Source organism: Chrysemys picta, chromosome 3 (assembly GCF_011386835.1).
Source record: "Chrysemys picta bellii isolate R12L10 chromosome 3, ASM1138683v2, whole genome shotgun sequence".
Classification (NCBI taxonomy): Eukaryota; Metazoa; Chordata; order Testudines; family Emydidae; genus Chrysemys; species Chrysemys picta.
The window spans coordinates 3,381,431-3,398,797 of NC_088793.1; the positions used below are offsets into that span (position 1 = coordinate 3,381,431).

Below are 17,367 nucleotides of genomic sequence, written 5' to 3' on the forward strand. Positions count from 1 at the left end.
CACATTTCTCTGCTTCAATTCTTCTTCCCAGCTGATTTGGCTGATAATTGTTTTCAGCTCTGTGAAACTGGGCCTGTTCAAGCACCAAGTGTGTCTGGACTTTATTCTGCTTGCACTTTCTAAATGTGATCAAGTCATGATCACTTGTACCTAAGTTACCAGTAGCTTTTAGTTCTGCAATGAGTTCCTCTTTACCGGCTAGGACAGGGTCTAATACAGAATTCCCCTGTTTTGGCTGCAACCCTTACTGAGTTAGACTGTCATCTGTACTGTTCAGAAATTCCAGGGATGTTTTAGTTACTGGCAGCATGAGACCTCCCGCACTTGTTACTCCATGATCACGCAGCTATTTCTACACATTACACATAGGTGCGTTAGGAGCCAGTCCTCCTGTTCCCTCATGTCATTTGGGGTTCTGTAGCAGACACCAAGTAATGCCCCATCTTGTGCTTTGTTAGGACATTGATCTACAGGCATTCCAGATCCTTTTCTGAGGGCTCGTCTTTACTACCCACCCGGATCGGCGGGTAGAAATCGATCTCTCGGGGATCGATATATCGCGTCTCGTCAGGACGCGATAATGGATCCCCGAATCGACGCACGTACTCCACCAGCCCAGGTAGGAGTAAGCGCTGTCGACGGGGGAGCCGCGGTGGTCGATTTGCCGCTGTCCTCACAGCGGGGTAAGTCGGATCAGATACGTCGAATTCAGCTACGCTAGTCCCGTGGCTGAATTTGCGTATCTGAAATCAATCCCCCCCCCCCCCCCCCGTAGTGTAGATGTATCCTTAGACTTTAAGGTCAGGAAGGATCATCATGATCATCTAGTCATTGCCGGCCAGAAAACCTCACTCATCCACTTCTGGTTGAGTCACTGACAGCCTCAAATCAGGATTTAAAGCCTTCCCGTGACAGAGACTCCACCATTCACATAAGTTTAAACCAGCGAGTGACCCGGGCCCCAGGCTGCAGAGGGAGGTTGTGACGGAGCAGGGAGCAGGGCAGATTTGACCTGGGAATGTTGCAGGGGGGTTGCAGTGGGGATGTGGGACTTCCCTTGAAGGAAGCTACCTGAGCTGTAACCTGAGCCAGGAACGGGGGTGGGGAGAATTAACACCTTCTGCCCGGGAGACTGAACAAAGGAGAGGAGCAGCGGGAGGAGTTGGGAGTTTAGTTTCGGTTGGGGCTGGGTGGGACAACTCAGGGAACCCCAAGCTGGGGTCTAAGCTCCCTGAACCTCCCAGAGGGACCTAATTGAGGGGGTCTGGTCGTACCTACACGCTCTGCTTGAGACTGTGTTCCTGTCCTTAAATAAACCTTCTGCTTTACTGGTTGGCTGAGAGTCGCAGTGAATCTCGGGAAGAGGGGTGCAGGGCCCTAACTCCCCCACAATCCGCAACAACTGGTGGCAGCGGTGGGATCTACTGCACCCCGTGGACGGCGCTTCCTGCAGTAAGTGACTGGGGAGCAGTAAAACGAAGGGGGATTGACGGGGACCAGGCGTGCTGAAGAGTGAGAGAGAGACGGTTATTACCCCTGGGAGTGTGTGACCAGCGAGAAGGACTTTTGCAGTAACAGGGTCCCCCGGGGGGATCGCAGCGAGTGGTCCCAGGGGCGGAGGAGTCTGCAGCTCGACCCTGGCAGAGAGGTGGTGACCTCGAGAAGGGCTGGCACACTAGGGGTCCCCCTGGGAACTGTGGGGAGCTGTGAGCACACAGGCCGGTGAGTGGCCAGCAGGAAGATGTATGCCAAGCGGCTTAAGAGCGACCTGGTGGAGCTGTGCAAGCAGAGGCAGCTGCGCATTGGGAGGCTCACCAAAGAACAGCTCATTGCCCAGCTGGAGGCGGAAGATCGCGCGAATGAACTGATCCCTGTGTCTCAGGGAAGCAGCCTGGCAAATGCAGCGCAGGCACCAGTGTCTGTCCCAGCTGGGAGTGGTCAGCCGGCTGCTGAGGGCTTCCCGAGACCCCTCCTTCCTATGCCTAGGGGAAGGGTGGGGAGGAGCCCAGCAAATACCGAAGGCGCCGTGACCCCCCCGGCCAGCAGGGGGTCCCCCCGGCGAAGCTCGCCGGCCAGCAGAGGATCCTCCCGGCGACGTTCGGCATCCGGGGAGCGGAATTGGCTGGAATGGGAGAAAGAGCTAAAACTGAGAGAGCTGGAGGATCGTGAACGACAGAGACAGCATGAACGGGAGGAGAAAGAGAGACAGCATCAGCGTGAACGGGAGGAGAAAGAGAGACAGAGACAGGAGAATGAGAGACAGCGTCAGCATGAACTGGAACTGGCGAGATTGAAGGGCAGCGAACCCCCGGCTGCGGTGAGTGAGGGGGGACCCAGGACTGCACGGAGCTTTGATAAGTGCATCATGGCCCCATACAAGGAGGGGGAGGACATGGATGACTTCCTGGAGGCCTTTGAGACGGCCTGCGAGCTGCACCGGGTGGATCCCGCGGACAGACTCCGGGTCCTTACCCCCTTACTGGACCCCAAATCCGTGGCATTGTACCGCCAACTGGGAGAGGCAGAGAAAGGGGACTACGAACTATTCAAAAAGGCCCTGCTACGTGAGTTTGGGCTGACTCCTGAGATGTACCGGGAAAGGTTCCGGAGTCAAGATAAAACCCCTGAGATCTCCTATTTGCAACTAGCCGTCCGCATGGAAAGATACGCCAGCAAGTGGGCTGGTGGGGCCCAGACGAAGGAGGACCTGATTAAACTGCTGGTACTGGAGCAACTGTATGGGCGGTGCCCATCCGACCTGAGGCTGTGGTTGGTGGACAGAAAGCCAGAGAACCCGCGACACGCCGGGCAGCTGGCTGATGAGTTTGTAAAGAGCCGGTCAGGGGGTGGCAGGGAGGAGCCCCAAAGGAACAGGCCCGCCGCGATGCAGAGAGAGAGTCACCCTGGGACCTCCCAAAGGGGGAATATGGGGAATCCCCTCCCACGGGGAAGGCCCAGCATCAGGGACAACCGACCGGCTCGAGGGGATCCACGGGACCTGAGCTGCTATTACTGCGGCCGAAGAGGCCACGTTCGGGCCCAGTGCCCCAAGCTCAAGGACAGACTGAGCAGACCGAACCCGCACCGGGTTAACTTGGTAGAGGCCCAGACGGACGAGGGGCAGGCTTCCCACGCAAGAGGGGCTGGCAGCTTATCAACTGCTCAAGAGAGAGAAGGGCCCCCGGCCAGCTTCTCTGGAGGGCCAGATGCTCCGGATTCAAAGTTCTCCGTTTACAGGGTTGGCGCGGGGCTGTCCCTGCGGAGCGAGTGCCTTGTTCCCCTGGAGGTGGATGGGAAGAAAGTTTATGGATACTGGGACACGGGCGCAGAGGTGACACTGGCCCGGCCCGAGGTGGTGGCCCCAGATCGGGTGGTGCCCAACACCTTCCTGACCCTGACCGGGGTGGGCGGGACCCCATTTAAGGTTCCCGTAGCGAGGGTACACCTGAAATGGGGGGCCAAGGAGGGCCCCAAGGACGTGGGAGTGCACCACCATTTGCCCACTGAGGTGTTGATGGGGGGGGACCTAGAGGACTGGCCAAGCAGCCCCCAGACCGCCTTAGTCGTGACCCGTAGCCAGAGCCGGCGAGGGGCACTACGCCCTGACCTTGGGAAGGATGTCCCACCGGAGGCACCGAACCCTTCCCGGGTGGGGAGGGAACACCCAAGGACAGGCCGCGGGGTGGCTGGGGCTTCCGACCCAGCCGACGAGAGGGAGCAGGTCCCCATCCCTTCCTCAGCCGCCGAGTTCCAGGCCGAGTTGCAGAAGGACCCCTCCCTGCGGAAGCTAAGGGGCCTGGCTGACCTCAGTGTGGGACAGACCATGAGGAGAGGATGCAAGGAGAGGTTCCTGTGGGAGAAGGGGTTCCTGTACCGAGAGTGGGCTCCCCCGGGGGAAGTGGAGTCGTGGGGGATCAGGAGGCAGCTGGTGGTTCCCCAGAAGTTTCGCCACAAGCTACTGTACCTGGCCCATGACATCCCTCTCGCAGGGCACCAGGGGATCCGGCGCACCAGGCAGAGGCTGCTACAGAACTTTTACTGGCCCGGGGTCTTCACCAACGTCCGGCAGTACTGCCGATCCTGTGACCCCTGCCAGAGGGTGGGGAAGGCCCGGGACAAGGGGAAGGCAGCATTGAGACCTTTGCCCATCATAGAGGAGCCTTTCCAGAAGGTGGCCATGGACATAGTGGGACCTCTCAGCAAGACGACCCGGTCTGGGAAGAAATACATCCTGGTGGTGGTAGATTTCGCCACCCGCTACCCCGAGGCAGTGCCCTTATCGTCCATTGAAGCAGACACTGTGGCGGATGCGCTGCTGACCATTTTCAGCCGAGTGGGGTTCCCCAAGGAAGTCTTGACGGACCAAGGGTCCAACTTCATGTCGGCCCTACTCCGGTGCTTGTGGGAGAGATGTGGGGTCCGGCACAACTGGGCCTCAGCATATCACCCCCAATCCAACGGGCTGGTGGAGAGGTTCAATGGGACGCTAAAAATGATGCTGAAAACATTTATGAATCAGCACCCGCAGGACTGGGACAAGTACTTACCTCACCTGCTGTTTGCGTACAGGGAGGTACCCCAGGAGTCTACCGGGTTTTCGCCTTTCGAACTGCTATATGGAAGGCGGGTAAGGGGGCCCCTGGACCTGATGAGAGACGAATGGGAGGGGAAGGCCACTCCTGACGGACAGTCGGTGGTGGAGTATGTCCTGACCTTCCGGGAACGACTTGCCGAGCTCATGGGCCTGGCCAGGGAGAATCTGGCCAGAGCCCAGAGGAAGCAGAAGGTCTGGTATGACCGCACAGCACGGGCCCGCGCCTTCGCCACTGGGGATCAGGTGATGGTCCTCATCCCCGTGAGGAAAAACAAACTCCAGGCCGCCTGGGAAGGGCCCTTCAAGGTTGTCAAGCAACTAAACGAGGTAAACTATGTGGTGGAGCTGTCGAACCGGGCACACCACCACCGGGTGTACCATGTGAATATGATGAAGCCATATTATGACAGGGGGAATATGGTATTGGCCGTGTGTGGACAGTGGGAGGGGCAGGGAGATGACCCTTTAGTAGATCTATTCCCTGGGACAAGAGTTGGCTTCCCCCTGGAAGCAATTCCCCTCTCTGATCGGCTAACCCCTGCCCAGCGAGCTGAGATCGGAGGGGTGCTGCATCTGTACCAGCAGCTGTTTTCCAACCAGCCTGGACGCACTAATCTGACTGTCCACCGGGTGCAGACAGGATCGCACCCGCCTATAAAATGCTCCCCCTTCCGAGCCACAGGGAAAACTGCTCAGGACCTGGAAAGAGAGGTCAATGACATGCTGGCTTTGGGGGTGATCCAGCCGTCTTCCAGCCCTTGGGCCTCGCCGGTGGTGCTGGTCCCCAAAAAGGACGGGTCGATCCGGTTCTGTGTGGACTATCGGAAGCTCAATGCCATCACTGTAGCCGATGCCTACCCCATGCCCAGGCCGGACGAGCTCCTAGACAAGCTGGGAGGTGCTCGGTACCTTACCACCATGGATCTTACAAAGGGCTATTGGCAAGTGCCGCTGGATGCAGATGCCAGGCTGAAATCGGCCTTTGTCACCCCTCTGGGGCTCTATGAATTCCTGACCCTGCCCTTCGGCCTCAAGGGAGCGCCGGCCACCTTCCAGCGCCTGGTGGATCAGCTACTGAGGGGGATGGAGAGTTTTGCCGTGGCGTATATCGATGACATCTGTGTCTTTAGCCAGACCTGGGAGGACCACATATCCCAGGTTAGACAAGTGCTGGACCGACTCCAGAAGGCTGGGCTGACCGTAAAACCGGAGAAGTGCAAGGTGGGGATGGCTGAGGTATCCTACCTAGGCCACCGGGTGGGAAGCGGCTGCCTAAAGCCGGAACCAGCCAAAGTGGAGGTGATCAGAGACTGGCCCGCTCCTCAAACCAAAAAGCAGGTCCAAGCCTTTATTGGGATGGCAGGATACTATCGGAGGTTCGTGCCCCACTTTAGCGCCATAGCCGCCCCCATCACTGAGCTGTGCAAGAAGGGGAAGCCAGACAAAGTGGTCTGGACCGAGGAGTGCCAGGAGGCTCTCCGGGCGCTGAAGGAGGCTCTGGTCAGTGGCCCAGTTCTGGCAAACCCAGACTTTGACAAGCCCTTTATGGTGTTCACCGACGCCTCAGACACAGGACTGGGGGCGGTGTTAATGCAGGAGGATGAAAAGGGGGAGAGACACCCCATCGTGTACCTGAGCAAGAAGTTACTACCCCGGGAGCAGAACTACGCGGCCATCGAGAAGGAATGCCTGGCCATGGTGTGGGCCCTCAAGAAACTAGAGCCATATCTCTTTGGGCGTCACTTCACCGTGCACACCGACCACTCTCCCCTGACCTGGCTGCACCAGATGAAAGGAGCCAACGCCAAGCTCCTGAGATGGAGCCTGCTCCTGCAGGATTATGACATGGACGTGGTCCATGTGAAGGGACGTGACAACCTGATAGCGGACGCATTGTCCCGGAGAGGGAGCCCTGAACTTCCCCAGGTCACTGGTCAGAGTGACCCCGCTCAGTTCAGTCTCGAAGGGGGGAGAGATGTGACGGAGCAGGGAGCAGGGCAGATTTGACCTGGGAATGTTGCAGGGGGGTTGCAGTGGGGATGTGGGACTTCCCTTGAAGGAAGCTACCTGAGCTGTAACCTGAGCCAGGAACGGGGGTGGGGAGAATTAACACCTTCTGCCCGGGAGACTGAACAAAGGAGAGGAGCAGCGGGAGGAGTTGGGAGTTTAGTTTCGGTTGGGGCTGGGTGGGACAACTCAGGGAACCCCAAGCTGGGGTCTAAGCTCCCTGAACCTCCCAGAGGGACCTAATTGAGGGGGTCTGGTCGTACCTACACGCTCTGCTTGAGACTGTGTTCCTGTCCTTAAATAAACCTTCTGCTTTACTGGTTGGCTGAGAGTCGCAGTGAATCTCGGGAAGAGGGGTGCAGGGCCCTAACTCCCCCACAATCCGCAACAGAGGTGAAACCCCACGCCCCCCCGAGTCTCTGCCAATCTGACCCGGGGAAAATTCCTTCCGAGCCCCAAATCCAGGGATCAGTTAGACCCTGAGCATGTGGGTGAAACCCACCAGCCAGACAGCTGGGAAAGAATTCTCTGCAGCAACTCAGAGCCACCCCCTACCCCTCCATGTCTCATCGCCGGCCGGTGGGGATATTTGCTACCAACAGTCGCAGATCGGCCATCGTAGGCAGCCCCATCACACCATCTCCTCCAAGAATTTATCAAGCTCAGCCCTGAAGCCAGTTCGGGGTTCTGCCCCACTGCTCGCCTTGGAAGGCTGCTCCAGAACTTCACTCCTCTGATGGTTAGAAACCTTCATCTAATTTTAAGCCTAAACTTGTTGATGGCCAGTTTCTAGCCACGTGTTCTTGTGCCCAGATTGGTGCTTAACTTAAATAACTCCTCTCCCAGCCTGGTGTTTATCCCTGGGATGGACTGACAGAGTTATCAGTGCTTCGGAAACAGGTAATCCCATTCTGACAAAGAGTGCCTCTCCCCCGCCACCCTTCTGCCCACTGGGTCCTTCCTCAATACAGACCCAGAAGCAGACTCCCTCCACGCAGGGACCTGAAGTGCACACACTAACTCCGTGTCCCAGCGGGCCCCAAAACGTTGGGCTGCTTTAAAAAGAGCAAACAGCTGTACGCACAGACCCATCTGGTTCCAGCTGAGGGATGCGAGGATGCCAGGGCAGCCGAGAAAGGAAAACTGACATACCCAAGGCGCTTTTTACTGCCAACTCCTCCCTCCAGCAACTACAGCAAGCTGGGGAAGGGAACAGCAGCTGAGGCCAGCACATCTGTGCACTTGCTACATGAGACGGCCCAGAAGCATCTAGTCTACTTTTGAAATGCCATGCCTAGAGCACGTGACCCCAAAGCGGGGCTCGGAGAGTTCAGAAGGGCTCGGAGGCATAGGTGCATTCCCATGGCTGGGGCGGAGGACTTTCACTCCACATTCCCCTCTGGACCCTCTAGCGGGGATGGCATGTCACCCCTGGCTGGGGCAGCAGGCCTGCAATACACAGCTCTAACACAGCCACACCACCACTTGTCCAGGGAAGGCACAAATAATTGAGATGCCAGTTTAGGGAAATGCCAGACATGGGCGAGTAACTGATACCCACTCGCATTCAGAGAAAAGCAGGAATGCGAAATCCCGAGCGCGATGAAGCAAGTGAGAAGGAGACAGCTGGGCCAGCTCGACACGGCTGACGGCAGGGACAGCCTGGGTGTAACTCATGCCGTACAAACGCTGTGACTTACGCCCTGAAACGCGAGGCCTGTTGGAATATAATAGGAGTCTGCCCAACGGCGTACGTGGCCTTCCCAGAATTAACACAGCTGCCTCCACGAGCGCCTGAGACAAGCGGACTGTGCTCTGGGGCCTGACCCTTCCCTGGCTAGTCCCCGTTCGCTGGCTGAACTCTGCCAGCGTTCATTAGGCTCCTGGTGTGTAAAACTGCACAGCAAAAACGCTGACTCAGCTGCTGCTGGTTTTAGCAGGAGCTGACACAGAATCAGAGAAGTGCAGGACTGGAAGGGACCTCGAGAGGTCATCTAGTCCAGCCCGCGGCACTGACGTAATAACTAGACCATCCCTGGCAGGGGGGTGTCGACACATCAAGTTGTTTTCCAGGGCTCACATGCAAAAGGAAAAACCCCAGCAGCATCTGGCTCTCAGGGAAGACTTGAGCTTGACCTGCCCAGAGCGCATGACATGTGCTACCCCCACCCCAGCCCAGTGCCGCAAGGCCCCGCTGCTACATGGGCATGGAGGGGCGGGATGGCAACAGCTTAGTTTTCTTGTTCACCCCGACAGACTCGCCAGTCCAGGAGGAATTCCCAGCTGGAGCCCAAGCAGGAACGTGTTTGCAGGTGTAGCTTAAACTGCAGATGTGAAGCTCCCGACTCAGAGGACAAACAGGGCATGTGCTATTGACCTGGGACTGAAGGGAACACCCCTCCGGACGGGAGCGCTGTCCAGGTACACCCAGCAGCCTGGGACTGAAGGGAACACCCCTCCGGACGGGAGCGCTGTCCGGATACACCCGGCAGCCTGGGACTGAAGGGAACACCCCTCCGGACGGGAGCGCTGTCCGGGTACACCCGGCAGCCTGGGACTGAAGGGAACACCCCTCCGGACGGGAGCGCTGTCCGAGTACACCCGGCAGCCTGGGACTGAGGGGAACACCCCTCCGGACGGGAGCGCTGTCCGGGTACACCCGGCAGCCTGGGACTGAAGGGAACACCCCTCCGGACGGGAGCGCTGTCCGGGTACACCCGGCAGCCTGGGACTGAGGGGAACACCCCTCCGGACGGGAGCGCTGTCCAGGTACACCCGGCAGCCTGGGACTGAAGGGAACACCCCTCCGGACGGGAGTGCTGTCCGGGTACACCCGGCGACCTGGGACTGAAGGGAACAGCCCTCTGGAGGGCACTGCTGTCTGGGTACACCTGGCAGCCTGGGACTGAGGGGAACACCCCTCCGGACGGGAGCGCTGTCCGGGTACACCCGGCAGCCTGGGACTGAAGGGAACACCCCTCCGGACGGGAGCGCTGTCCGGATACACCCGGCAGCCTGGGACTGAAAGGAACACCCCTCCGGACGGGAGCGCTGTCCGGGTACACTCGGCAGCCTGGGACTGAGGGGAACACCCCTCCGGACGGGAGCGCTGTCCGGGTACACCCGGCGGCCTGGGACTGAAGGGAACACCCCTCCGGACGGGAGCGCTGTCCGGGTACACCCGGCAGCCTGGGACTGAAGGGAACACCCCTCTGGAGGGCACCGCTGTCTGGGTACACCCGGCAGCCTGGGACTGAGGGGAACACCCCTCCGGACGGGAGCGCTGTCCGGGTACACCCGGCAGCCTGGGACTAAAGGGAACACCCCTCCGGACGGGAGTGCTGTCTGGGTACACCCGGCGACCTGGGACTGAAGGGAACACCCCTCCAGACGGGACCGCTGTCCAGGTACACCCGGCAGCCTGGGACTGAAGGGAACACCCCTCTGGAGGGCACTGCTGTCTGGGTACACCCGGCAGCCTGGGACTGAGGGGAACACCCCTCCGGACGGGAGCGCTGTCCGGGTACACCCGGCAGCCTGGGACTGAGGGGAACAGCCCTCCGGACGGGAGTGCTGTCCGGGTACACCCGGCGACCTGGGACTGAAGGGAACACCCCTCCGGACGGGAGTGCTGTCCGGGTACACCCGGCAGCCTGGGACTGAAGGGAACACCCCTCTGGAGGGCACTGCTGTCTGGGTACACCTGGCAGCCTGGGACTGAAGGGAGCACCCCTCTGGAGGGCACTGTTGTCTGGGTACACCCGGCAGCCTGGGACTGAAGGGAGCACCCCTCCGGATGGGAGTGCTGTCCGCATACACCCGGCGGCCTGGGACTGAAGGGAGCACCCCTCCGGACGGGAGTGCTGTCCGCGTACACCCGGCAGCCTGGGACTGAAGGGAACAGCCCTCTGGAGGGCACTGCTGTCCGGGTACACCCGGCGGCCTGGGACTGAAGGGAACACCCCTCCGGATGGGAGCGCTGTCCGGATACACCCGGCAGCCTGGGACTGAAAGGAACACCCCTCCGGACGGGAGCGCTGTCCGGGTACACCCGGCGGCCTGGGACTGAAGGGAGCACCCCTCCGGACGGGAGTGCTGTCCGGGTACACCCGGCAGCCTGGGACTGAAGGGAACACCCCTCTGGAGGGCACTGCTGTCTGGGTACACCCGGCAGCCTGGGACTGAAGGGAACACCCCTCTGGACGGGAGCGCTGTCTGGGTACACCCGGCAGCCTGGGACTGAAGGGAACACCCCTCTGGACGGGAGCGCTGTCTGGGTACACCCGGCGACCTGGGACTGAAGGGAACAGCCCTCTGGAGGGCACTGCTGTCTGGGTACACCCGGCAGCCTCTTGGCGCAGTTACTGTTTACAGTAAAGTACCTATATGAAAAATCAAGAAGGAACCCAATAGCTCAACTTGCAAGCACACCTGCGATGCAGAGCGTGAACCCATTAGCTAAGCAGGGTTGGCCTGGGAGTGCTTGCATGGGAGAGCTCAGGGTGAGACTCAGCAACAGGCAATACCACGCATGACACTAAGAGGCTCTGCTCCGGGCGGGGGGAGGTCTCCCCCCAGGTCACTGCGAGAACAAGGTGCTCCTCAGAACGGCCCTGGTGAAGGTCTCCTATGGTTACCTTCTGCCTCCCAAACCTTTCCCCTGCATTTTCAGCTGGATACAGTATTCTCCTTCACTTCCTGTCCTAACCTCTCAGCGGCTGCTACCCCGCTCCTCTTGGGGCCTCTGTTACAGTGTGGAGGGGAGCAATTCCTGCCCAAGAGCTTAACGCAGGGGGTAGGAACACTGACCTGTGGCCGGGAACGGCGGCCACTGGGACTGACAGCTCTGACTCAGCCCCAGATAGATGATTTATGCCTGATTGCGTCGGGCAGGGCCGCTCACGCCAGGGCTATGCAGAGAGCAAAGTACGCTTAGGGCACTGCGTAAATCAAAGTCACACGGTTGCCTCAAGACGCTGTAAAGAACTATGGTTAGAAACTTTGACAGGGTATTTGAAGTGGCTTTTAACATTGGCCCAGACCCCGAACCTGGTCAGACAGCAGAATTGGGGGGGCAGAGGGGGGAGATCTCAGAGACTTTAAGGTCAGAAGGGACTAAAGACTTCACGTGACAGAGACTCCGCCATTCACACTAGTTCAAACCAGCGAGTGACCCGGATCCCAGGCTGCAGAGGGAGGCGAACCTCCCTCTTCCCCCCCACGGATCTCTGCCAATCTGAGCTGGGGGAAATTCCTTCCCCGCCCTAAATCCGGGGACCAGTCAGACCCTGGACACATGGGTGAGACCCACCAGTCAGACAGCTGGGAAAGAATTCTCTGCAGTGTCCCATCACCGGCCGCTGCGGGTATTTGCTGCTAGCGGTCGCAGATTGGCTCCATGCCATCGTCGGCAGCCTCGTCACACCATCCCCTCCATAAACTGATCACACTCAGCCTGGAAGCCAGTTCGGGGGTTTGCCCCCACTGCTCCCCCTGGGCGGCTGCTCCAGAACTTCACTCCTCTGGTGGTGAGAAACCTTCGTCTAAATTCAAGTCTAAACCTGTTGATGGCCAGTTTCTAGCCACGTGTTCTTGTGTCCACATGGGCGCTTCGCTTCAATAACTCCTCTCCCAGCCTGGTGTTTCTCTCGAGTAGGGAAGTGATGCATATATAACCAGCAACGTCCTTACCGGGGCCAGAACCTCCTCCCAGCCCTGCGGCGCAGGCAGTTACCGCTCTGAAGCCAGCACTTGGAAGGGACCTTGCTACAGGCGGCAGAGCATGGACACAAGGCAGCAAAGAGCCCCGATCCAGGGGGCCTGGCAGAGAGGACACGGCCTGAGGCGCGCAGCCTGACCTAGTTTATCTGGAGCCAGCGGGACAAGCGGCCCGGGTGAGGCTGTGGTGTGTGCAGTGGAATGAGGCTAGGGCCCAAGAGGCACCAGTGGTGTTTCAGGCTTGGCAGCCCGGCGCTGGAGACGGGGATGCAAACCCCTGGGCAGTACTGCCGGCTGCGGGACAGCAGGCTGGGGCAGCAAAGGGCCGCGCTGCGGGGGCAGAGGGGAACACGGGGCGAGATGCAGTTATTGTGTTTAACCCGCTCTCCCCTCATCCCCACGCACAAGGGCTCACGCTGCCAGCGCCCACCGTACTGCAGGAGCCTGCAGGGCGCCAGGGGAGGCTAATGAAGGGCACGTCCCGGCAGCGATGGGGGAGCTGCAAGGAGTGAAAGCCGGAGGCCCCCCGCAGTCACAGCGCTGCAGCCCCTGCATGGACACAGGCACGGAGGCTGGGTAAGCAGCCCTGTGCAGCGCAGCCACTGGGGTTTGCACTGCTGGAGTTATTACCCACGGGGCTAGCACTGCCCGGCCCCTGGGACTTTGGAAAGGTGCTGCAAACCAAAGGACCTCTGCCCCGGGTGTTAGTTGGTGGGGGAGGAGAGGGATGTGGGGGCGCCCAGGCATTAGCCGGCATGGGGGGTGGGGGGAATCCAGGCCCCGGGAATTAGCCAGCGGGGGTTGTGTTGGACCCAGGTTTGTGACCAAGCGACTAAGGGGCACTGAGGCACCGTTCTGGAGCCCTGATCCCACCTAAACACCAGCCGTATCTCACGGCACATTCATTTCAGGGGAGGGCACAGGGAATTTCCCTCCCATTTTCCACAGGGCAGCAGTTCCCAGGCCGGGGGCTCCAGGCTCCCTCCCGACTCGCTGCGTGGGGCCTGCAGGGTGAGAGCTTGCGCCAGGCCTCGCTCTAGCCAGCGCTGGTCCTGGTTTATCCTCACAGGTGCTCATTTCACCGGAACACACCAGAAGGCAAACTGGTGAAGTAGCCAGTCTGTGGCCTGAGGGGAAACTGGCACCCCAGAGGTGGGCGCAGCTCCCCGAGGGGAACCAGCTCCCCGAGGGGAACCAGCCCGGGCAGACACTAGAGCAGCAGGCCTGGGGCAGCTCAGGCTATGACAGAGGGGACCTGCGGTAATTGCTGGATGTGCAGAGCAAGTGCCTGGCACTGGGAGACCCCCAGGGGTCCCTAGGCAGAGAGAGGAGCACAGCGAAAGCCCCGTAGCCATCTCCCCACACAGACCCCAAGGGGAAGGGGTCTTCAAGCTCCCAGAGAGGGCAGGGCGGAGCTCCTGGCGGCTGCAGAGTGAGGGGCACAGAGCAGAGGAAAGGCGGCCGGAAGCTGCGGGAGACACACCGATTGCCTGCACACGAGTCTGGGCAGGACACCAGGGTTCATTCTCCTGTGCTCTTCTGAAAAGCTCATGGGATTTCTAACTACCACCAGCCAACAGGACATTGGTTCACCAGACAGCGCCGTGCCTAGCCCAGAATGCCAGGCCCACGCCAGGGTAGTGTTCAGTGGGGACACTGCCCGGTGACCACTTCCACAGCACAGTGCACAGTCTGCCGGGCACCCCGCTCGCTTTCACAATGACGCGCACTCGCCCCCACTGCCGCCGGGACGCTGTCCCCATCCCCGGCGGGAGAACATTTGGAATTGTTTACGGGGAAGAGGGTGACTAGGAGAGAGGGCTTAGGCACTGTTCGCGGCCAAAGCAGCTGAGAAAGACGTGTGCCCCTCTGACCCGCTGGCTCGCTCCACACCCCCGTTTTGGAGCCACTGGCTTAGAAGTCGCTTCTCACAGTAAAACCCAGCCCAACCCTGTGTCACATGGGGGCCAGACCAGATGATCACAACGGTCCCTTCCGGACGTGGGAGCCACGAGACGGTTAGGTTGAGAGATGCAGCGAGCTCCGTTTGCAGCCTCTGCTCAGGCCCAGCGCATGGACGATGGAGGAGGCCCCGGCTGACTTGCTCTCTGCGTGCCCAGGCTGTATGCCACCCCAGAAAACCAGAGCCCTATGGTGCATTCCATCCTCCCACCGACGGACGCCTGCTGTAGATTAAGTCTTTTGCAAGCCCAGATAATCCCTTTCTGCAGCACTTCACTGCACTCAGACAAAAAAGAGATGCTCTGCGCTGAGCCGCGTCCAGGCTCGGTGTTGCTCCGGTTCTTTCACATGCTAGTGACCCGCCAATCCCTCCCCTCCCCAGCACAGAGCCGGCAGATCCGTCTCCATCCATCCACACTACAACTCTGCTGTTCGGGTTTACCCAGCCGCTGTCCTGCCAAGGCTGTGTTAGTGGGTGATGACTAGGAGAAGCTTCAGAGAGAGCGAGGGCATTGTAAGTGTAGGAGAAAACCATCAACAACTGGCCCAGCTCCAGGGTTTAATGAATAGAGGAGGACACCTGCTGAGTCAGGCACACCATGGAGGGAGGAGCCCTGCAGCAGGGCCAAAGACCTGGAATTAGCAGGCCTCTGCTCAAAGCTCCTTTTGTCCACAGGCTGAGAGCAGCCACCTGTCCTGCCTGGCCCAGGGAGGATGGAGCCAGTGGTTTCCACCACCCTGATGAGCCTTTGCCTTCCCTGAACCCTGTGGTCAACCTGTAGCCAGAGGAGTTCCACAAACAGGCTCCCCACATACAGACACTACAATTCCCAGCATGCAAGGCTCCCTCTTGATCTCGGCAGCCTCCACTAGGATCAGAAAGTATCAGAGGGGTAGCCCTGTTAGTCTGAATCTGTAAAAAGCAACAGAGGGTCTTGTGGCACCTTTAAGACTAACAGAAGTATTGGGAGCATAAGCTTTCGTGGGTAAGAACCTCACTTCTTCAGATGCAAGTACATCTTGCATCTGAAGAAGTGAGGTTCTTACCCATGAAAGCTTATGCTCCCAATACTTCTGTTAGTCTCAAAGGTGCCACAGGACCCTCTGTTGCTTTTTAGGATCAGAAAGGAGCACTGTGCAGTGTGTGTACAGATCCTACAGAGGAGGGTGGGAGCAGTCTGCTCCTCGGTACGCAAGCGAGGCGAGGCTCTTGGGTTCCCGTGGGGCCCATGGCAGGCACAGGGCCCCAAATGCACTCTGCTACAGTGTACCAGAGACATCCCAAGTGCCCCTGCATCATGCACAACAGTTCCAAGTAAAACACAGAAGGAAAACGACCTGTTTGACAAATCCCTTCCTGTGACCGACTGGCTGAGAGGGAGATCCAGAACACTGGTCATCAGGAAGGGACCAGCTGCCCAGTGGATTGCAGAACAAGTGCTGCCAAATATCTGGGAAGGGGAGACGGACAGGCCTGTGGGCTGCTGCAGCACGAAGGGAGATTTGCTCTCAGCAGGGGGAAAAGAGGGAGTCATGCCTCTTTGCAAAGTAAGGGTGATAAATATGGTACCACACTATTGCTTCAAACGGCCAGAGCCCAGTTCCCATGTCTGAATCCCAAGATTGGGACAGATATTTATTCCTTTCGCGCAGTCATGACTTAACCAATGCTCACCCACTGACCCGGCGTGAGTAAACGACGTGCGCTCGTTATCACCCTCAGCCCACAGCGAGCAAGCCAAGAGAGCAGGGGCTGGGGCTCGTTAATTTCCAGGATCGTTCCCTGGTTTAACCAGATGGCAGATTTCTGTCCCGACCCCTGATCCATCTAACCCTCGGGCAGGAGCACAGACTATTCAGAAGGTTTATTTTTGGCAGCTCCAGTGGGACGTTACAAAGTCCCCAAAGAAGCCATCAATCCAGAGCTGCTGGAAATCTTGAGGAGGACAGGAACTGGTCAGGTCTAAGCATGGGCCAGGAAACCTCTGCGCTCACATGATGGGTGTCCTAGACTAAGTCCCTTCTGCTTCTACATCTTCTTCACAGCCAGCCCGTCTAGCCTCCCTTTCTGGAGTTCTGCGGGCTACTGGAAAAGGGGCGCCAATTCCAGAGCAGATAAAAGCACCTGCCAAATCCAGGAGATTGGTTTCAAAGCTGCCCCCAGCGACCTAGAGATCTGCCAATGCACCCACTTGGCTGGCTAGGAGCAAGCCAACAGCACTTCTCCTGGAGAAACGACAGGGTTGTAAATTGACCACCACCATAAACTCACAAGGAAGGCACTTGACACCACCCCATTGCGAGGAGCTGTCCACGGCCATGCTCAGCCTGCTAGAGCAGCCACGCCGGCGCTGGGAAAGCTGTGTTCACCTAGTCCATCCCAGGGCAGGCCAGGGTCACGGGCTACAGTCTGTCCTCTAGGGCTCTGGCCAGGCCAATCTCAAATGAACCAAGCCGATAAAAAAGAACAGGAGTACTTGTGGCACCTTAGAGACTAACAAATTTATTAGAGCATAAGCTTTCGTGGACCCGAAGAAGTGGGCTGTAGTCCACGAAAGCTTATGCTCTAATAAATTTGTCAGTCTCTAAGGTGCCACAAGTACTCCTGTTCTTTTCACTCTGAACGTCGCCCTTGATATTCAGCCTAGGATTTCGCTCCCGGAACTCCCGCCCACGGCCTTGGCATTCTCTGTAGCAGTTACATCCTCGAAGCACATCCCCGCACGCTCCGCCAGCGTCTGCCAGCCACCAGTTCTCCCCAAAGACGCCTTACCCAGGTCCCCCGCCACACCCCTGAAGGGTGAAGAGCCTTCTCCACGAGGCAGCCCCCGACTCCACTTCCGTGTCTCCCAGGCACCTGGCTGTCCTCCCAATATGGTACCTACCCCAAAGGTGGACGCAGCTTGTCTCGCTCCTGTGCGAGAAGGGCTAGGATGGGAAGCAGGGAGCAGGCTGAGCTCTTAGCAATTCCCAACGGAGCTCAGTGAGAGCTGGTAGGACAGCACGGGCTGCTCGCATGCTGGAACACAACCAGAACTCCAAAGAAACCTGCATTTCCAGGCACGGCCCATGCATCATTCATCAGC

At 58.9% G+C, this 17,367-nt stretch overlaps 2 protein-coding genes across 5 annotated transcripts in view; one reads left to right on the forward strand and one right to left on the reverse strand.

Annotated features, from left to right (window-relative positions):
• Positions 1 to 17,367, reverse strand: part of MAPRE3 (microtubule associated protein RP/EB family member 3) — a 69,716-nt gene that overhangs the window by 37,332 nt on the left and 15,017 nt on the right. The window contains exon 1 of one of the 4 annotated variants that reach the window (XM_065587356.1): positions 17,167 to 17,313. The exons of 2 other annotated variants lie outside the window; for them this stretch is intronic. The gene's annotated coding sequence lies outside the window, so the exon portion shown is untranslated. Of the gene's footprint in view, positions 1 to 17,166; positions 17,314 to 17,367 lie in introns of those variants that run through there. One more of the 4 variants, XM_065587354.1, reaches the window with a different exon arrangement.
• LOC135982110 (uncharacterized) lies at positions 991 to 6,996 on the forward strand. Its single transcript, XM_065587351.1, has one exon. The coding sequence runs from the start codon at positions 1,742 to 1,744 to the stop codon at positions 6,599 to 6,601; it is 4,860 nt and encodes a 1,619-aa protein (XP_065443423.1). The 5' UTR covers positions 991 to 1,741; the 3' UTR covers positions 6,602 to 6,996.